The sequence below is a fragment of the Notamacropus eugenii genome, chromosome 4 (genome assembly GCF_028372415.1).
Source record: "Notamacropus eugenii isolate mMacEug1 chromosome 4, mMacEug1.pri_v2, whole genome shotgun sequence".
In the NCBI taxonomy this organism is placed as follows: Eukaryota; Metazoa; Chordata; class Mammalia; order Diprotodontia; family Macropodidae; genus Notamacropus; species Notamacropus eugenii.
In genome coordinates, this window is record NC_092875.1 from 73,659,875 (window position 1) to 73,682,407 (window position 22,533).

The 22,533-nt window shown below is 41.5% G+C and overlaps 1 protein-coding gene across 1 annotated transcript in view; it reads left to right on the forward strand.

Moving 5' to 3' along the window:
• Positions 1 to 22,533, forward strand: part of LOC140499919 (disintegrin and metalloproteinase domain-containing protein 10-like) — a 58,332-nt gene that overhangs the window by 30,136 nt on the left and 5,663 nt on the right. The window contains exons 7-15 of the mRNA XM_072601911.1: positions 258 to 350; positions 6,011 to 6,179; positions 7,009 to 7,169; positions 9,528 to 9,699; positions 10,434 to 10,578; positions 13,579 to 13,762; positions 19,041 to 19,140; positions 21,980 to 22,200; positions 22,400 to 22,496. Of these exons, the coding sequence (XP_072458012.1) occupies positions 258 to 350; positions 6,011 to 6,179; positions 7,009 to 7,169; positions 9,528 to 9,699; positions 10,434 to 10,578; positions 13,579 to 13,762; positions 19,041 to 19,140; positions 21,980 to 22,200; positions 22,400 to 22,496 (1,342 nt within the window). The remainder of the gene's footprint in view (positions 1 to 257; positions 351 to 6,010; positions 6,180 to 7,008; positions 7,170 to 9,527; positions 9,700 to 10,433; positions 10,579 to 13,578; positions 13,763 to 19,040; positions 19,141 to 21,979; positions 22,201 to 22,399; positions 22,497 to 22,533) is intronic.

Consider the following 22,533-nt stretch of genomic DNA (forward strand, 5'->3'; position numbering starts at 1 on the left):
GTTCCCTTCCAACCCCAGCATGCTGGGTTCCAAGGTCCCTCCCAGCTCTGTCATTCTATAGTCTGAGGGCCTTTCACCTCTGATGTTTTATGAACTTATTTCACCAAATCCTTTAATTATATAGTAAATGTACCAGAAAGCAGGAGGTTTGATTGAATTTCCTTAGAACACAGCCAGAAGGATAAGTTCCTTCTTGAGTTTCTCCATCTTTCCTGTGGGAATAGTTTGGTACTCCTAATTTTTTTCCCTTTTGGCAGATTGCCAGCTACGTAAAAGCTGTGAATACCATTTATGAAAAAGCTGATTTTGGAGGCATCAAATACGTAGACTTCAAAGTGAAAACCTTGCATGTAAGTAGCTTGTTTCCATGGAGAAGACAGATCCTCTTCCCCTCCCCCCCATCCTGATGCTGTTCCTAGCTTCTAGGTCTTCTCTCTGCCCCCATAACTCATTAACCTTTCTTCCTGTGAAATATTCTCCATCCATCTGGTTGTTTCTATCCAGACTCTTGTTGCTTCTCCTGGCTATCGGCCATCCTTTCTTAATGAGTTCAGTACCCAACTTAAGAGAATTCTCTTTTGCATCCCACTCTCCAATTGCATCCTTGATGACTTCAGCATTCATAAGGATATCCCTTTAGACACTCTAGCTTCAGAGTTTATTAGTCTCCTCAATTTCTGTGACAGTCTCAGCTACCTGCAAAGACAGAAACTGCTCTGAGCAAAGCACCGCTTTGCCTTTTTATCTTAACCTCTAAAAACCTTTCCAATCAAAATCTTTGGTCCTTTCACCTCTATAATGACCTCACTCCTTCTAAACTCCATGTCTATATTCAACCCAATTTCTAATCTATCTATCTGTCCATATTCCCCTAGTCCATTATCGTCACTCTTATGTCACTTGCTGCCCTTCAAAGTCTTCAAAGATTCCTTCTAGCCTTAAATCTGCTTTCCTATGATCTCTTCTAGACAGACAGTCTAGGGAAATAGTAACCCAGTAGGAGCCAAGACTTCCTGGTCTGAGAGTGCTAAGTTGAAGAAGTAATGTTAAGTAAGGAAAATAACCCTAGACTAGGAATAAAGAGACCATTGTTCTAGTTCTAGTTTTATTTTAACAAAGATAAAATGGATGAATGCATGAATGGGGGGAATTTCAAGCACGAGAAGGCTGCAGGAGTATGGTGGTGAAGATAGCTCCCAGGGTGAGAGGTCTAATGGGATCTAGTAGAAAAAGAAGTCCAAAGACTCAGGAGCAGGGCAGTGAGACGAATGAAGGGATGGATCAAAAGGAGGTTTTTTAAAGGATTGGGAGATCAGTGCATGTTTGTAGGCAGTGGGGAAGGACCTAGTAGACATGGAGATGTTGAAGAGGTGAGTCAGACTCCCAGAGGAGATGTGAGTAGATGGAATCATGAGTATAAGTAACAGGGTTGGTCTTGGGGGGAAAAAGGCCAGGATAACTTCCTCCTTAAAGGTGAGATCAAAGGGGGAAGATATTGAGGAGTTTCGAGGTTTAGAATAAGGATGATAAGGGAGCTCCTGATGGATGTCCTGATTTTCTTAGAAAAGTAGGGAGTAAAGATTTTTGTTGAAAGGGCTGGTCTCACTGCTTCTCCATTTATCTACCATCTTCCAGGTCACTGTCTTTCCTTCTGTTGTCTATTACCTATTTAGTGATGTTCATGGCATCCCCTGTCCTCATCCTTAATGACTTCAGTATTCACATTGATGTCACTCAGCACCCAATTCCACGCTGCCCAGACTGTGGGCCAAGACTGACTGACATCTGATCATGGCCCCAAACTATGTGTGGTTCTTGACCTCAGGGGACTCACCTTACAATGGGGGAGGCAAAATGCCAACAACTGTGTATATACGCTTCCCCAGCCCCTACACACACACACACTTTACTCTTAGAGGAAAAACACTAACAGTGGAGAGGAAGAAGAAAGGCTTCCTACAGATGGTAGGATTTGAACTAAGTCTTAAAGGAATCCAGAAGGAGAAAGTGAGTAACAAGGGTCAAATGCAGCAGAGAGTTCAAGGAGGATCAGGATTGGAAAAGGGCTTTTCGCTTTGGTGATTAAGAAATCATCAATAATAGTGGAGAGGACAGTTTCAGTTGAATGGTAAGATCAGAAACCAATCTATAGAGGATTTGCTGCTGCTGTTCTTTCACTGCACCCTGGGCCAGCTCCAGTTGTCCTGATCCATATCTGGCCACTGGACACAGATGGCTCTGGAGGAGAAAGTGAGGCTGGTGATTTTGCACAGCCCTCCCTCACAGAGGGTTTAAAAGAGAATGAGAGGAGAGGAAGTTGAGGCAACCAGTGCAGACAGCTTTTTCAAGGAGTTTAGCCATAAAAGTTAGGAAAGGCATAGAACCATAGCTGGTAGAATTGGTTGGTTAGATCAAATGAGGGCTTTTTTTTTAAAAAGGTATTAAGGATACATAGTTATGTTTATTAGCAGCAGAGAAGCAGCCTGTAGACAGAGACTGAAGATTCATATGAGAATGGGGATGATAGAGAGGACAACATGTTAGAAAAGATAGGATACAGTAGAATCGAGGGTGTGTGTAGAGGGACTAACCTTGGCAGGAAGATGGACCACATCTTAGTTTTTGACAAAAGTATATGAGAAAATAATAGGGGGAGATAGTAATATGAGATGAGGGGGAGAAGAAAGCCCTTGGAGAATGGCCTTAATTTTTATAGTATAAATTGTATATGAAGTATACAGCAAAGTTCCTAACTGAGGTGATGAGGGTAAGATGCTTAGGGGAGACTTGAGGAAGGAAGCAAAGATTTGGAATAACCATTGTGGTGATAGTAAATTGATTAAGGAGGTAGAAAAGAACCTACTTGCCACAGTGAGAGCCCAGTTGAGATTATATAACATGAATTTGTGGTGGATCCATTCCCTCCGGTCAGCATGATTCCTAATTTTCTCCATCTCTACCCAGGAGCACATGAATAGGACCAAAGGCGGCAGAAGATATAAGTCATCCAAAGTTAGGGCTTGGGAAGGCATGATCAATCAGTGATAGGATGAGGGGGCAAAGAAGACTTGTAGAGGATAATGCAGAGTTGGTTCACCAAAGGGTCAAGATAGAGGAAGGAAGAGAATGTAGAGGCGATGGCCTGGGAAAGAGCTAATGGGGAGAGAGATTGGAGGTCATGGTGAAAATGAAGGAGAAAGGGAGAGAAAAAAAAAGTACAGCTAATTTCTATTCCACGTTCCTCTGCACAGGTCTAAAAAAATTTAGCAAATCAAGTCCTAGTCTGGAAATCCAAGAGAAAATAAACAAAAACAGCCAGCCCAGACTGACATAGAGAGACAGAAAGAGAGGTGTGTGGACACTGGGGGCAGGAACAGCAGACACAGAAAGACTCCACTGGCCACTTCCTGAAAGAAATCCCAAAAATGAAAGACTCCACTGGTCACCTCCTGAAAGAAACCCCCAAAATGATAACATTATATCCAAAATCCAGTGCTTTTGGATCAAAGAAAAAAAGTACTGCAAGTAGTCAGAAAGAAAGAGTTCAAGTACTAAGAAGCCACATGATTTGCCAGCCACCACGATAAAGAGGCTGAGAGCTTAGAATACAATACCCTAAAAGGCAAAGGATATAGACCTATAACCAAGCATAACTTACTAGAAAAACTGAATATAATTATATAGGAAAGAAGAAAGGAAATAAGCATTTGTCAAGTTCTAACTGTGTGTCAGGCCCTGTGCTAAGTGCTTTACAAATATCTTACTTGATCCTCACAACATCCCTGAGAGGCAGATGCTATTATCCCCATTTTCAGTCAAGGAAATTGAGGTAGATGTTGACTTGCCCAGCGTCACACAGCTAGTGAGTGTCTGAGGCTGGATTTGAACTCAAGTCTCCCTGACTTCTGGCCAATATTCTATCCATTGTGCCACTTAGAGAGGGGAAAACTCTGATATTTAGAAGACTTCCTAGTATTTCTGATGAAAAGACCAGAACTGCATAGAAACTTTGTAGTGCAAATCCTAGAGTCAAGGGAAACATAAAAAGATAAACATGAAAAAACAAAGAACTAAGCAAGGATAAATTGCTTACTTTCTAATATGCAGAAATGATACATGTGTTCCCTCTGAACCTTGGGTCATGAAAAAAGTCTAATTGATCAGAAAGTCTTGGAGTGCTTCTGTAATATTTTAATGATCTTAAAAGAAGACTGGAAAGGGAGGAGAAGAGGAATACCCTTGAGGGAGAGGGAAGAAAAGGATTGGGAAAATTATCTCACATAATCAGTGTGTACAAGAATAGGTCTAGAAATAAGGAGGAATGAGGGGTGAAAGTGTGTGAGACTTCAACCTCACTTTCACCTGAAAGGGTCAAAGGAAGGAAGAATACACACACACACACACACATACACACACACACATACACATATACACACACACAAGCTGGATAAAGAAATACATTTCACTCAACAGGGAAATGGGATGGAAGGAAGAGAAGGGGGGATGTGCAGACAAGCCAGACCAGCTGGAGAAGTAGGAATCTGAGGAAAGAACAGGAAGCAACTTGTGCCAGGCAAGTCAAACCACTCACCACATTGATCACCACTTCTGAAACTCTGATGGAGACAGCTCAGGACCCTGAACCCAAGAGCCTTAGGAATAACAATGCTTCCAGCACAATGCCCTCAACTATCATCCAAGGAACAACTGCTGTGGAAATACATAGAGCAACTGTCTGCAGATGCTACAGTCACAAAAAGGAAAGTTCTTGTCATGTGGGCACTGTCAAGTGATTCAGTATCAGATACGGTATGGTTTTATCAATGGAAATGACATTGAAAAAGAGGCATCTGCTTTGCTACTGCATCCTAAGAACCTTGAGATCTGTTCATCTGACTTATACCTAAAACTTTCCATATGTGTTGACTCCCTGTCAGAATGTGAACTACTTGAAAGCAGGTGGTGTCTTAATTTTCTTTTTTGTACCCCCAGGGCTTAGCATAGTGCTTTGCACTTAATAAGGCTTTATAAATGTTTTATTCATTCATCAAGGGTTTAGTGCTTAGTCCTAAACAAAGCAAACAAAAATATTTGTAATAGTAGTTTTCTTGATGGCAAAGAATGGGAGTACTCATCAACTGAAGAATGGTTGAACAAGTTATGGTGTAGGAATGTGATGGAATTCTGTTGTGCTAAAAGATATGATAAAGAGAATGGTTTCAAAGACACCTGGGGAGTTTGTACGAATGGATGCAGAGTGAGGTGAGCAGGACCAGGAGAACAATTTATACAAAGACAACAATATTCTAAAGACAGACAATATTGAAAGACTTAGGAACTCTGATCAATACAATGATCAACCACGGTGCCAGAGCACTCATGATGAAACCTGCTACTCACCCCCTAATAGGTGATGGGCTCAGAGTGAAACATATTTTTGGGAAACTTTTTTTTAACGTAGACAATGCAGAAACTTGTTCTGTTAAATTATACGTTTGCTTTTCTTTTTTCTCAGTGGGAGTGGTGGAGAGGTAGGAGGGAGACAAAGCAGATTTTCATAGATTAAAGAAATAAAATGTAACATTTTAAAAAGAATAATAAAAGATTATAATCCAATAAAAGGATTTCAGTGTTCATGAACATAAAAGTGGAACACTTGTGAGTGATGACAAGATCAACCATCTTTGCATGTGGCTTTGATGGAGTGGAGGAATAGATCATGAGAAATGAGTAAGTTGAGGAACTGAGAAGTTAGAATGTTTTAGGAAGTATCAATAAATAAGTTGAAATTTCCTATTATGAAGGCAAGAGTTGGGGAAGAGAAAGACTATCAGCCAGGCACTGAACTCAGAGCCAGTAGATAACAACCACCAATGTACTTTAGATGGCTTAGTCTAAAACCATCTCATTTGTTGGAGATAGCATGTTGATGATTAGAATCACAGGTGCCCTTCACCTCTTGTTCACACCCTGGAGAAAGGAATCATCAATAGCCGTTCTTCGTTCTTAGGTTGTACAGGAAGATGATCCCACTGGCTCCATGTACTCACCCTTCATTGGTCCAGAAAAGCTCCTGATGCTGCATGCTCGGTCCAACTGGGATGGCTACTGCCTGTCCTACCTCTTAACAAACAGAGACTACAGTGGAGTCCTTGGAATTGCCTTTAATGGCCAAGCTGGTGAGCTGAGCCATTTGGCTTTGGGAAGTGTGGATGTAAGGAAACTGGCCTGAGTAGAACAGTGTTATATATAGAGGGGAAGTGGTAGATAAAGTTAAATGCATAGGCAGGGAGCAGGATTTGGGTGATTTCATGGAAAGAGCACTCGATTTAGAGATAGAATTTGTGGATTTACTGCCTACGTGACCTTGAGTAGGTCATTTCCCATCTACACACCTCACTTCTCCCATCTATAAAACAAGGGGGTTTCCAACAGTTAATCCTATGAAACTGGAATGATTAGCCCTTGATGTGACAAGTAACACAAAGCCACTAAAGATTTCTGAGCAGTGGAATGAAAAGATCAGAGCTGAGCTTTAGAAAGATGAATTTGGCTGTGGATCAGAGCAGAGAAAACTAAAAGCGAGGGATTGGCTGGCAGGCAATCCCGAGAACAGTGATATAATCAGAAGACCTGGGTTCGAATCCCACTTTTATTATCACTCCCTAGCTGTACAGTTGTAGGCAAACCAGTTCATCTCCGTGACCTTAGTTTCCCCATCTGTAGATGTGGAGTAGGTGACATAGAAGGATGCTTCTTATCCTAACACTCAGTGATTTTTAGGTTGTTGTAATAGTTCAGATGAGAGGTGATAAAGGCTTGTGATGGACCAAAAGTCACTGGAAGGTGGAATCATCAGAATGAGATGCTAACCTGGATTGGGAGGGAAAGGGAGCAAATGGAGAGAGCCCCCCGGGGGACTGGGATGATAGTGAGTTTCATATTCCCTGTAGATTGCGCCTGGCTACCACCAAGCAAGACGTTAACTCTCTCTCTGATTCATTCTAGGGGACCTGGGTGGCATTTGTTCGAAGCACAGGAAGTTTCAAGGGACGCTGAGGTCTTTGAACACAGGGCTGATCACAATTCAGAAGTATGGGCATTACCTCCCACCCCGTATCATCCACATCACACTGGCCCATGAGCTGGGCCACAGTTTAGGGGCTCATGTGAGTAGACTTTTATCCCATCTCAGAGACTGGTTCTGGGCCTACCTTTCCCTAAGAGGCTCTAAGTAGAGAAATGAGAAAACAAAATAACCACAAAAAACTTTCTTTAGCATTAGGACCCAATTTCTGGACTAGGAGCCAAAAAGGCCAAGGTCTAGTCCCATCTCTGACACTGACTTGGTCAAGTCGCTCTGAACCAGGTCTCAGTTTTCTACCTATAAAATGAAAGGGTCAAACTCAGTTAATTATTCCTAAGTTCACTTTAAGCTCTAAAATTCTAGGATTCTTGAATTTTCTTAGCATAGCTCTTGCTATGGAGAAGTACAGTCACTGGTATGCTAGAGTCAGCTTTAACCATCATCCCTCTCCTACTCTCTACTGACAGTATTGATGCTGGCTTAATAATAACAATAACCAATATTCATATAAAACTTACCATGTGCCAGGCACTGTATTAAACTCTTTACAAATATTATCTCACTTGAACCTCACAGCAGTGCTGAGAGGAGGTTGATAGTATTGTTATACTTATTTTACAGGTGGGGAAACTGAGGTAAAGCACTGTGGTTCAGTGCCTAAGTATCTGAGGCTAGATTTGAACTCAGGTCTTCCTGACTTCAGGCCTAGTACTGTATCCACTGAACCATCTAGCTGCCTCAATTACAGTGAGATCTGGTTTCCAGAACAGCTAGTTTCAACTCTTGCCTCTGACACTTTCTAGCTATTTGACCATAGGTAAGTCATTTAACCTCTCTATGCCTCAGTTTCCTTATCTGTAGCATAGAGCTGCTGACCTCACATAGTTGTTATGAGCTATAAGTAGGAAGTGTATGGAAGGCACTTTGGAAAAATTGAACTATTTTATAAACTACCAGCAGCAGCATTATTTATTATTAGGACCTATAGAGAACCTCTCACCTGGACTATTGCAATAGCATCCTAATTGATCTCCCTAGAGCCTTCAGTTTCTCCTTCCTCCAACTGGTTCCTACAGTTGCCAAAATAATTTTCCAAAGGTGTGATCATGTCAAGAGTCTTGAGTGGGTCCCTATTGCCTCTAAGACAAAGTACAAACCCCTCACCTAGCATTTAAAACCCCTGCTCCAAATCAGTTACATCCTTCTTTTCCATCCTTCTCTCATGGTATTCTTCTTCATGCACTCCCCTTTCTGTAGCATCTTGTTAGCTGCTCCCTAAACTTGTCATTCCATCTTTTGCCTCCATGCATTCACACAGGCAGATCCCCATGTCTGGTAGCCAAAGTGGGATTTGAACCCAGGTCCTGTGATTCTAAAACAAGTAGTCCTCTGGGCTGTAACTGGGTTTGTCATCACCAAAGGCCTTCAAGCAAAGACCAGATTCTGATTTGCCAAGGGGCTGGTGAGGAGATTCTGGCTCAGTACAACAGATAGTGCTGGACTTGGGGTCAGGACAATACAAGTTGTGTTCCTAATTTTGTGACCCTGAGCTTAACCTTAACACTTAATTTCTCTCAGTCTCAGTTTCCTCAGCTGTAAAATGATAATAACAGCACCCACCTTCCAGGATTATTGTGAGGATCAAATGAGATATTTATAAAGCACTTTGTAGCTAGGTGGTGCAGTGGATAGAGGGCTAGGTCCGAAGTCAGTAAGATTCATTTTCTTGAGTTCAAATCTGGCCTCAGACACTTATTGTATGACCCTGGGCAAGTCACTTAACCCTCTTTGCCTCATTTTGCTCATCTGTAAAATGAGCTGGAGAAGGGAAATGACCCATTCCGGTATCCATTGCCAAGTATCCATCCAGTTTCCCATGGCCAAGAAAACCCCTAATGGGGTCATAAAGAATGAGATGTGACTAAAAAATAACTGAACAACAAAATGGGCTACTTTCTGAGGCCCTTTCTAATTTGGGGGATTTTAGAATTCTGTGATGAACTGAGAGAAGGGAGGGATAAGCATCAAGAATTTACTCATTCCAGTGTGCCAAGCATTTACTCATTCCTGTGTGGAATGGAGAAGTTGGGGAAAACTCTGTGAAGGAGATAGGAGCAAGTAGGTTCAAGTGTGGGCATTTGCATAAGACTCTTCTCTTTGGAGACTAGAGTACTTTTAGATTACAGAGATGAGTGGGGAGGGCATCGAAGGGAATGACTAAAAGTACCTTTTCCTCATAGGGAACAATCCTCTGCGGTAAAGTGGGCAAGGATTGTTCTCAAAATAGGTTTGGAGATTGTGTCTTATTTTGTCTGTGGCAAGAGATGAAAGGGGAACCCTTGGTGGGTGATCCCCATCGGCAGGAGCTGTGTTGAGGATTAGGAGAATGAGGGAACTTGTTCTTTTGAACTAAATATGGAAATGTGTGCCACCATTTCAGCATGATGAGAGCCAGCAGTGTGCCCGCTTCAGCATGGATACCACCCACGGGAACTTCCTAATGTTTGCCCATGCCACCGATGGTGACCAGCCCAACAATGACAGGTTCTCTCCCTGCAGCACAGCCTTCATTGGGAAGACCCTCCGAGCCAAGAAGGATCAGTGTTTTGTGGGTAAGCAGGGCAGCTGGATTGGAGCATCTCCTGTGAGCAGTCAGTGATTCAGGACAAGGCCTTGTGGAATCAGGAAGGCAGCAGATGCTGATGCCAGCTCTCAGGAGGAGACCACTTATAGATGTCCTCTGGACTGGTGGTCTTTAACTGGCCTTTATATTATTCCTGAGCATAATAGGAAAGAAGTCAAGAGGACCGGGAAGGATTCCAAGGTCAGTGAGAACCTTATCTAAAAACACTGAGTCCTCTCTTCTCCCCAGCATCCCTACATTGGTTCTCAAAGGACCTCTGCACCCATGCTAGTAGGTCTCTAAGACCCTAAGTGGGTCTTGGATGGAGGTCAGTTTTAAATCTTGTGAAAGGAACTTAATTAATAGAGGTATAATAACAGCTACAGCTAACACTTATAAAGTGCCTGCTGTGTGCTAAAGACTTCATGACTGTTATCTCATTTGATCCTCACAACCACCTTAGGAGTTGGTGCTATTATTATTCCCATTTTACATATGAGGAAACTGAGGCAAACAGTAGTTCAGTGACTTGCCCAGAATCATGTAGCTATTATGTGTCTGAAGCTGGATTTGAACTCAAGTCCTCCTGACTACAGGCCCAGCACTCTATCCACTGTCACCTACCTGTCCTAATGGTATGGCAGGTATGGCCCAAAGAGCAACCTCTCTGCCCTCTTCCCACTCTGTCTACCATTCCCACCCCTCATCTGCTTTGTTTCCCAGAAAGTGACCGGCCCATCTGTGGAAACCATGTACTGGACACTGGAGAGGAGTGTGATGTTGGGGACAACTCCACAGACCCCTGCTGCTATGCTGCCTCTGAGACAGAGGGGCTCCGCTGCCGGCTGAAGGCAGGAGTGCAGTGCAGGTAGGAGCCTAGCGCATCCTGGGCATGGCTACCCTTTAGCTGCCAACTCTATAGCAGAGTAGTAACGCTGATGTGCCTGCCTCACCTTCCGTCCCTCATCCATCCATCTATCCATCCCAGTCTTCATTGTAGAGAAGAAAGATCCCTAGGCAAAAAGTCCAGAATTGTGTTCTGATCTCTGTTCTGTCATTGCTGGGTAACCTCAGGCAACTCCCTTCCCATTCCTGGGCTTCACTTTTTACCTTTTGTCAAATGAAGATAAAAGCCTTTAATATTGTGCTTTGCATTTTAGGCATAAGTCTGCCAGAAACAATTTTATGTAATAGTAATTATAATAATTGTTATTCACTTGTGTCTGATTCTTTATGACCCTATTTGGGATTTTCTTGGCAGAGATTCTGGAGTGGTTTGTCTTTGTCTTTCCTTCTCAAACTCATTTTACAAATGAGGAAATAAAGCAAATAGGGTTAAGTGACTTGTCCAAGGTCACATAGCTAGAAAGTGTCTGAGGCCAGATTAGAACTCAGGAAGACTCATCTTCCTGACTCTAGGCCTGGCATTCTATCCACTATAGCGCCACCTCACTGCTAATAATAATAGCTAACATTTATAAAAGTATTTTACTATGGGCGAAGCACTGTGCTAAGAACTTGACAAATATTAACATTTTCTAATATCCAAACATTTCTAGCCTCGAGAGAAGAATGTACAAACTTAGTTAGTCCTCTCATGCCTTGGACATGACTCTACCCCAAGCTAATCTGAGTTAACATGTATAGGAATCTTGAACAAGGAAAAGACTGTAATATGGGAAAATAGAGTTTGAAGTTAATAACCCATAATAGGCACTGTGCAGTTCCTTCCTGGACCACTCCCCTCAAAGATTTAAAGAGAGTCCTCCCTCAGCTGAACATGGTGAATCTCTTCTGAATGATAGAATAGGGTTACTTCCCTTTGAATGGAATAGAAGGTACTTCCCTTGGGTTGGTCATTGGCCGCCCATTCCAGGGATGGGGAAGGCAAGGACCAGACAAAGACCAGTGGTCCTCTTGGCTCAAATGCAGTATCTATCCTTAACACATTTCCTTAGAAAACATCGTTCTTTCTTCTACCTAGCACCCAGTTTCCCAAAGAACGCAAGTTCAGAAAAGTCTTTTAGATCAGAGAAAATATTATTTCTTAATATTTTCAGTTTTACTAAAAAGGAGATTTTTAAATATGCTTCTCCACACTAGATGATTTTGCAAAATGATAGGAGCCGTCTGCAGTGGAAGAGATCTTGGGGTTGATTTAGTCAGCTTGTAGTCAAGTGCTGGAATTAAGAGTCAAGAGACCTGAGATCCAAACCTCTCTCTGATATCTAATGTCTCTGAGCCTCAGTTTCCTCACTTTTAAACTATCTGGTACTGGCTAAGAAATAGAAAGGTGGATCAATGGAACAGAGTAGATATACAATATACGGTAGTAAATTATTATAGTAACCTTGTGTTTGACAAGTGTAGAGGTTCAAGTTTGTGGGATAAGAATTTGGTATTTCGTAAAACATTTCTTGGAAAAATAGAAAGCAGTCTGGCAGAAATTGGGTATAGACATCACTGAGTATCTTATACCATTTTCCAATATAAGGTCTAAATGAATACATGACCTAAATATAAAAGGACATATCGTAAATAAATTAGAAGAACATGGAATATGTTACCTATCAGATTTATGGACAGGAGAAGAATTTGTGAATAAACAAGAGATAGAGATCATTATAAGACACAAAAGAATAATTTTGATTACATTAAATTAAAAATGGTTTTGTACAAATAAAACCAATGTAACCAAGATTAGAAGGAAAAATGGAGGGAGGAATTTTATAGACAGTTTCTTGAATCAAGACCTTATTTCTCAAATATGTAGAGAAGTTTGTCAAAATCCTGAGAATATGCATCATTTCCCAAATAATAAATGATCAAAAGATATGAATAGTTTTTGATAAATTCAAAGTTACACAGTCATGTGAAAAATGCTCTAAATCATTATTGATTAGAGAAATATAAATTAAAACAACTTTGATATATCATCTCACACTTATCAGATGGGCTAAAATGATAGAAGGAGAAAATGACAAATGTTGGAGGGAATATGGAAAAATTGGAATAAAGCACTGTTAATGGAACTGATCCAGCCATTTTGGAAAACAGTCTGGAATTATGCCCAAAGAGTTATAAAACTGTGTATGCCCTTTGGCCCAACAATACCACTATTAGGTCTCTTTCCCAAGGTGATCAGGAAAAAAGGAAAAGAACCTACATGTTCTAAAATATTTATAGCAGCTCTCTGTGTGGTAGCAAAGAACTGGAAATTGAAGGATGCTCATCAATTGGAGAACAGCTAAACAAGTTGTGGTATATGATTGTGATAGAATACTGTAGTTCTGTGAGAGATGATGAGCTGGTTGATTTTAGAAAAATGTGGAAAGATTTATATGAAAGAATGAAGAGTGAAATGAGCAGAAGCAAGAGAATGTCGTATACTGTAACAGCAATATTGTTTGGAGAATAACTATGAATGACTAAGTTATTCTGAGTATTATACTCAAATCAATTACAAAGGACCTAGATGAAGGAAGGTGCTATCCACCTCCAGAGAAAGAACTGATAAATAGAAGTAGGCATAGTATCATTTTATATACATATATGTACATATGTATGTGTGAAAACATCTGTGCCAAAAAATCTGTATCAAAGGTTGACCTTCTCTAGTGTGGGGTGAAAAGAGGGGGAAGGAGGGAAACAGTTTGGAACACAAAATGTAACAAACGGAAAAAAAGAGCAAAGAATTGGAAACAAAGTAGGTGCACACCCGTTGGGGACTGGCTAAATAAATTGTGGTCCATGAAATAATGAAATATTCCTGGGCTCCCAGCTGCTCAGGGCCTCTAGCTCTAGGGCTGGCTTTAGCAGGGCTTGGACCTGGACCCTGGGTAACAAAGGGATATATTTCATTTTTCAGTCCCAGTCAAGGCCCCTGCTGTAGCCCAGATTGCAAATATTTCTCAGTGGGGAAGTTGTGCCAATCAGAGACAGAATGCCTTTGGGGAAGCACCTGCCTGGGAAACACTGCCTACTGCCCTGCCCCTGTAGCCAAAGCCAACTTTACTCCATGTCTTATGGGAGCTCAGATCTGCCTTGATGGGGTGAGTCTGGTATTAACTTTGTAGTAGATTTATCTTCCTTTCTGTATTCTTCCTCCTCTAATCTAGCTTTACCATCTATCTGCTAAAATAATCTTAATGCACCATATCACTCCTTTGCTCAAGAATGTTAAGTGGATTCCTGTTATTTGAATGACAAAATATAAACTTCTCCACCCGGAAGGAAGGAAATAAGAATTTATTAACCACTTACTATGTGCCAGGGACCATACTAAGCACTTCACAGATAATATGTCATCTGGTCATCACAACATCTCTGAGTAGGTAAGGACTACTTATGTTCCCAATTCACAGATGAAACTGAGGCAAACAGAGGTGAAATGAACTTGCCCAGTGTCATACAGGCCCCGCTCTCTAGCTATTGTATCACTTGGGTGTAAGGCTCTTCACAACTGGGCTGCCATCTTGTTACATTTTCTTCCTCCACTTGCATTACAGTCACATTATTACTTCTAGGTCTTGTCTTCTCCTTTACACAGACCCTTCCCTTTACTCCCTTTCCCCCACCCATCCTCACCTCCCTCCTCCACCCATTACTGCCTTGTCATGGCAGAAGGGCTTTCATAGCTCAATGTCCAATGAACTATGAGCTGTGCTATGCAGGATAATCCAAGATAGACAGGTCATAGTGGAAAGTTCTGACAAAAGGTGATCCACTGGAAAAGGAGATTATATAAAGTCCTACAACATCTAGAAATAAAACTAAGAAAAAATGTTACCTTCATCATAGGAGATTAGAATACTAAAGTAACAAATCAAGATAATTGGAATAATAGGTGAGTTTTGGCCTTGGAGTACAAAATGAAGCAGAGCAGAGATAACTTGTTGGTCACAGCACTCTCTCTTTTTCAGCAGTCCTAAAAGCCACTTTACACATGGACATCACCAGATGGTCAATATTGAAATCAGATAGATACTTTGCAATCAAAGATGAACAAGCTCCATACAGTCTGTTAAAACAAGACCTGGAGATGACTGTGGCTCAGATCATGAGCTTCTTATTGCAAAATTCAGATTTAAATTGAGGAAAGTAGGGGAAACCATCAGACTATATTGCTGTTTGGTCATTTCAGTCATACCTTGTATCTCATTCTTTGTGACCTCATTTAGGGTTTTCCTGGCAAAGATATTGGAGTGGTTTGTCACTTCTTTCTCCAGCTCGTTTTAGAGATAAGGAAACTAAGGCAAATAGGGTCAAGTGACTTGCCCAAGGTCACACAGCTAGTAAGTATCTTAGGGCAGATTTGAACTCAGGGACATGAGTCTTCCTGACTCCAGTCCCAGCACTCTAGCCACTGTGCCACCTAGCTGCCCTGTGTCAGACTATATAGGTATGACCTAAATAACATCCCTTATGAATATGAAGTGGAGAGATTAATAGATTTGAGAGATTAGATCTGGTAGATAAGAGTGCCTTAAGAACTGTAGATAAAAGTTCAAAATATTGTACAGGAAAAAGCAACAAAAAGCATTCCAAAGAAGAAGAAGAGCAAGGAAGCAAAACATATGTCTGATGAGGCTTTACAAATAGCTGAGGAAAGATGGAAAGTGAAAGATAAAGGAGAAAAGGAAAAATACACACAACAGAATGCAGAATTCTAGAGAATTGCAAGGCAAGATAGGAAGGTTTTCTTAAGAGAGCAATACAAAGAAATAGAAGAAAACAATAGAATGAGAAAGACAAGAGTTCTCTTCAAGAAAATTAGAGATTTCAAGGGAACTTTCATGCAAAAAATGGGCATGACAAAAGACAAAAATGGTAAGAACTTAACTGAAGTAGGAAAGATTAAGAGGTGGCCAGAATACTCAAAAGAACTATACAAGAAAGATCTTAAAAACAAGATAACTATTATAACCCCAATAATGTGGTTTCCGATATAGAGCCAGACATCCTGAAGGAATGCTATTAGGAAGTATTGTTAACAATAAGGCCAATGGACGTGATAGATTTCCTGCTGAGCTTATTTAACACCCTAAAAGATGATGCTGTTAAAGTGTTGCACTCAATATGCCATCAAATTTGGAAAACTCAACAGTAGCCACTAGATTGGAAAAGATCAGTTTGCACCCCAATTCTAAAGCAGGGCAATGCCAAGGAATGTTCAAATCATTAAGAAATTGTATTTATTTCACATTCCACCAAGATTATGCTTAAGATTCTGCAAGCTAGTCTTCAGTGATATGTCAGCTGAGAATTACCAGAAGAACAGGCTGGTTTTCAAAGAGGCAGAGGAATGAGAGACCAAATTGCCAACATTTGCTGAATTATGGAGAAAGCAAGAGAGTTCCAGAAAAACATCCTACAGTTATCCCTTCCACATCGTGGGGGTTAGGAGTGTGGTATCCCTGTGATCTGGAAAATCCTTGTAAAATTTTTTGACCCTCCTGTCATACTAGAGAATTTTTTCTTTTTTTTATGGGGTACTTTATTGTAAATTTTGAGTTAAGTATATGTTTTCTGCTGGCCTTTATATGTCATCTGCAGCTTCTGCACAACTCCCCAAAAATTCCTTTTTAATTTCTTATGACAACCCACAATATACTGAAACTGTGATGGGGAAAGCCGTAATGTTAAGGCAAAAGTGCTGATTCATTGACTACACCAAAGCCTATAACTATGTAGATCACAACAAAATGTGGCAAGTTCTCAGAGAAATGGGAGTACCAGATCATCTTACTTTTCTCCTGAGGGACCAAGAAGAAACAGAACCTAACATGTAACAACTGATTAGTTTAAGATTGGGAAAGGAGTACAGCAAGACTGCATATTGTCACATTATTTATTCAACTTTTATGCAGACTACATCATGTGAAATGCCAGACTGGGCAAATCAAAAACCAGAATTAAGATGCCAGGAAAAATATCAATAATCTCAGATATGCAGATGATACCATTCTGATGGCAGAAAGTGAAGAGGAATTAAGAAGCCTCTTGATGAGGGTAAGAGAGGAGAGTGTAAAATCTGGCTTGAAGCTTAACATAAAAAGAACTAAGATCTTGGCAACTGGTCTCATCATTTCCTGGCAAATAGGGGGAGAAGAAATGGAAGCTGTGTCAGATTTTATATTCTTGGGCTCAAAGATCACTGTAGACAGCAGCTGCAGCCATGAAATTAAAACAAACTCATTGGAAGGAAAGCTATGGCAAATCTGGACCATTTACTAAAAAGCAGAGACATTAGCTTGCTGACAAAGGTCCATATAGTCAAAATTATGGTTTTTCTCAATGGCTATTTATGGCTGTGAGTTGGACTATAAGGAAATCTGAACACTGTAGAAGTGACGCTTTTAAATTGTGGAGCTGAAGAAGACTTCTGAGAGTCTCTTGGACAGCAAGGAGATGAAATCAGGCAATACTTAAGGAATTAATTCAGGCTATCCACTGAAAGGTCAAATACTTAAAGTAAAACTTAAATACTTTGGCCATATAATGAGAAGAAAGGACTCATTGGAAAAGACCCTGATGTTAGAAAAGATTGAAAGGAAAAGAAAAAGGGGGTGGCAGAGAATGAGATGGATAGTGTCATGGAAACAATGAACATGAGCTTAGACAGGAGACAGTACAGGATAGAAAGACTTGGTGTGCTATAGTCCATGGGATCATGAAGAGTCAGACATGACCGAATAACAAATAGCAACACTTTTCACAGACTGTCTCTTGTAGTGAGAATGTATTCCCTTCTCCTCTCTGCTTTTTAGAATCCTTCTCTTCAATCAAACAATGTCAGCAAGTATTTAAGATCTCTCTTACCTCTGGGATCAAGTATAAAATCCTGGTTGACATTTAAATCCCCTTATAAGCTGGCCCCTTCCTCCCTTTCCAGTCTTCTTATACCTTATTCTCATCTCAGAACTCTGGGATCTAGTGCAGTTCCATATATACAACATTCCATCTACTGTGCTAAGTATTGGGTATGCAGAGACAAAAATGAACCAGTCCTTGCCTTCCAGGAGCTCATAGTGTTAAGCGGGGAGATAATAAGTACATATATACAGAACATATATACAAAAAACCCAAGATTGTTTTGGGAGGAAGGGCAAGGGGAGCTGAGGAAAGTCTTCCTGCAGAGGGGGTACTCAAGGTGAGTGTTGAAAGGAAGAAGATATTCTTAGAAGCAGATATAAAAAGAGAGTGCATCTAGGCATGGCGGACAGCCAGTTCAAAGGAAGGAAAATTGGAGATGGAACATTGTGCATGAGAAGACCAGTTTGGCTAGACTACGGAGCATATGAAGGGAAATAATGTATAATATGTCGAGAAAGGTAGGTTAGGACCAGGTGGTGAAGGACTTTAAGTGCCAAACAGAAGAGAACTAGGAAAACCTAGGTTGAAGTCCAACATCTGACATATATTGGTTGTGTGACACTGGACAAATTATTTGACCTTTCAATCATAAGTCAGAGAGCACCCTGAAGAAGGTGACCAGAATGATAGGAGTCGTCAAAGTTCATGTTCTGTGAGTTAGGCTAAAAAACTGGAGGGCTTTACCTTGGAGGCCAGCAGAAGATAGCCATCTTTAAGCACCTGATGAAGGATTATTACACCCGTAGAGGGATTAGGGAGGGACTAAGGGTGGAAAGTACAAAGAGGAAGTCATTTTTTGCAATGGGATGTTTCCAAAAGTGGAGTGGGGAGCGTAGAATAGATTTTCCTTATTGGAGGTATTTAAGCAAGGGTGAGATAACCACTTGGGTATAGTGAGGACTCATGTCCATTTGACCTCTGAAGTTCCTTCCAACTCTGAGACTTTGATTTTGTGCTGTCATCAGAAATAGTATTCCAATGGCTACTGTTCCCTCTCTTTGCTACACTCTCCTCCTCCAAGTCCAATTCAATTCAACAAGACTTTTCGGAATCCCTTCTCAAGGTACAACATGGGCAGACAATGCTGGGTAGGTGACAGAGGAGGAGAAGACCCGGGGCTCTGCTCTTGGGAAACATCATCATATATAGAAGACAAGGCTCATGTAGACTAAAAGACCAGAAATCCAGAAATTGTATTCTAGGCTGAGGGGTTTGGACTTGATGGTTTGGCATTAACTAAGAAGCCCCTTGGTTTAACACTTCAATTGTGATATTATATAAGGAACTAGATATATAATCTGGAGTTTGAGGGCAGGTCTGAATTCTTCCTCTGTTACTGTATGACCTTAGGCAAGCCAATTCCTGTCTCTGAGGTTCCTTTTCCCTTACTGTAGAATGAACTAGATCCCTGAGGTCTCTACCAACTCTCACTCCTATCATCTTCTATTTCCACAGAGCTGCAGAGGCTCCTTGTGTCTCAGCCATGGCTTGGAGCCCTGTGAATGTGTCAGCAGCTCCCCATGGGAACAGTGCCACCTTTGCTGCCAGAAGCCAGGTACCTGCTGGGCAGAATGGCATAGCCTCTCTCCAATAGGGCCCTGGGGGTAGAGTGGAGGGAGCTCTGGATTTGGACAAAGGAGATCAAACCTCGGCCCCACTTAGCAGCTTGCTGTATGACAATCACTTCTTCTCTCCTCCTTCGTAAAGTGGCAACAGTAGTACCAGCAAAGCTTTCCTCATAAAATCATTATTTTTAAACATTATAAGGGCTTTGAAAGCTATGAGAACTAAGACTCCCACAGTAGTCTAACTGACCAAAGAGGACCTCCTTCCTTCTAGGTGTGACCCCATTCCTTCCCACAGAGGTCGAGGGTTGGGGGTGAAACCAATATTCAGTGGAGGAGAGTCAGGGGAGGAGGGGACATCTGTACTGACCTCAGGGCTTCTACCCCTTACTCACCTACTGACCTCTTGCCATTATAGCCCCTCAGGAACTGAGAAGCTGAATGGATGCATCAAAGGGAAGGATATGAGATGGGGATGTGGGAGAGGATGTATAGAATAGGACCAGGTAGAATCTTAGACGTGGGAGAGACCTTTGAGGAAGTTTAGTGCAAGATTTAGTAGTGGAAGCCCTCATCTCAGATCCCAGCTCTGCCTTGGACTGCCCTGAACAAGTCATTTCATTTCTCGGCTCTCTAAGAACTCATCAGACCAGCTCCAATTTTAAAAGCACCCATGCAGACGGTGGAAATATGGACTGATAACAAAGGATGAATACAAAGGAAGGGCCTCGTCTAATAAAAATAGATTTGGGAACACTCTGTAATCACAGGAGTCCTAGAGCTGTAGGAGGGAAGAGAGAAAAGAGTTCAGGATATTAGAAGGAGGAAACCTGGTGTTGAATTCTACCCCACTCCACCCCAGTACTAGCTGCATGGCTGGTTCCTTGTGAGCTCTGGACCTTGTTTTCCCCAACTTAAAATGGGAATCGTGATATTTTCAAAATCCCCCTCACAGAGCTGTCTTGGAAAAGGCTATTTGTGAGCCTCAGAGAGCCTTGGGATAGTGGGTATGAGGAGGATGCATTAGCAAAGTGCTGTGAAAGATAGCCATCAAGGAGAGAGATGACTAAAGGCCCAAGCATGGAACAAAAGGGTGGGATGATGGCTGGACAGGCTCAATGTGGAGGTGGCATCCACAAAAGGTTTTTAGTTTATTTATTAATTTCTTTTCAGTTTTCTACAATCAATTCCATATATCTTAGATTTTTCCCCCTCCCCTTCCCTCCATGAGATGGCATGCAATCTTATATAGGTTCTACACATACATTCTTATTAAATACATTTTCATTTTTGTCATGTTGCATAGAGGAATTAAAATGAATGGAAGAAACTATGAAAACAAAATGTAACACAAGAGAAAATGATCTGCTTTGTTCTGTGATCCAGTTCCATACTTCTTTCCCTGGATGTAGAAGACATTTTGCCTCAAGAGTCCATTGGGGATTTTTTAGGTCCTTGTATTGCTGTGCAGTTCTAAGTCTACCACAAAAATTCCTCTCACACTGTAGTTGTTGCTGTGCACAAAGTTCTCCTGGTTCTGTTCCTTTCACTCAGCATCAGTTCATTTAAGTCCTTCCAGGCCTCTTCTGAATTGTTGATGGAGCTGTGAGCTGATCCAACCATTCAGGAGAGCAATTTGGAACCATGCCCAAAGGGCTACAAAAATGTGCATACCCTTTGACTCAGCAATATCATTTCTAGGATTGTATACCAAAGAAATCATAAAAATGGAAAAGGGCCCCACATGTACAAAAATATTTATAACAACTCTCTTTGTGGTGGCCAAGAACTGGAAATCAAGAGGATGCCCATCAATTGAGGAACTGCTGACCAAGTTGTGGTATATGAATGTAGTGGAATATTATTGTGCTACAAGAAATGATGAACAGAAAGGTTTTTATTAAAAAACCCCCAAGCCTTCAGTGCATTGAATAGGTCTTCTATGATTTAAGAAAATGAGAAATTATATAGGAATTATGGATGAACATGGATGAGCTTGTATCTGCACTTGGGTCTACTTTTAAAAATAAAAATAGCTAACATTTACATAGGGCTTACTATGTGCCAGGCACTGTACTAAGTATTTTACAGATATTATCTCATTTGATCCTCACAACAACCAAGGTGGAGTCAGAGTGGGGGAGTGCTATTAGTCCCGTTTTACAGATGAGGAAACTGAGGCAAACAGGTTCAGTCGCTTACCCAGGGACAAACATCTAGTAAGTGTCTGAGACTGGATTTGAACCCAAGTCTTCCTGATTCTGGCCCCAGCACATTATCCATCAGTTCACCTAGCTGTTGTTAATAATAATGATGATGGTGATGATGACGAAGTAGATGGGGATACTGAAGCCCAAAAAGGGAAAATGATTTTTCCAATATCACAGAACAAGGGACAGTTAGGTGGCACAGTGAACAGAGCACTGAGCCTGGAGACAACTGACTTCAAGACCTGACTTCAAATCTAGCCTCAAATAGTGATTAGTTATGTAACTCTAGGCAAGTCACTGAACCCCTGATTGCCTCAGTTTCCTCATCTGTAAAATGGAGATAATAATTTCACCTCCCTCCCAGGGTGGTTGTGAGGATCAAATGAGATAATCATTATAAAGTGCTTAGTGTGGTGTCTGGCACATAGTAGGTGCTATATGTTAGCTATTATGGCAATTAAATAGTATCTGAGACAGATGGAACTAGACCCAGGTCTCCAGATTCCAGGGTCTGGGGCCCTTTCTTCAGTACCATGGAGAGCTCCAACATGGGGCAATGAGGGAAAAGGGGCAGGGAGCTGACACCTCAACAAACTTTGCTCCCCACCCACCTCCACAGGCAAGCCCAGTACCTGCGCCAGCACCAGATCCTCCCTGCTGAAGTCTGAGTTCAATGGCACCCGTGTCCCACTCACCCCAGGCACACCATGCAAGGGCCACCAGGGCTACTGTGACAGGTTTCACATCTGCCGCCTGGTGGATGATGATGGACCAATGGCCAGAGTGAAGAATGCCATCATGGGCTTCATTGAGCTGGAGGACATGTCTGCCTGGATGAAGGTAAGGGCTCCCAGGAGACAGCTAACCTGCTTTTGGCCTCATTTCTAGGTTCTTTTCCCTGCTCTAGCAGGGGATATTACTTACAGCATCCATCTCATGTGATGATTGTGAGAAAAGCCTTTTGCAAACCTGAAGGTACTATGTAGAGAGTAATTAGTATTGATTTTAAAAAAATTTAATCTGAATGTTTTCCCTTTAGACTCGCTGGTGGGCCATTCTGCTGGCTATCCTGACTGTAGCAGCAATGATGTCCTTCACTGTGTTCTTCTTTGGAAAAACTGTAGACAGTGAGAGAGGTAAAACAAAAAACCCTGAAGATGGGTGGCGATTGCT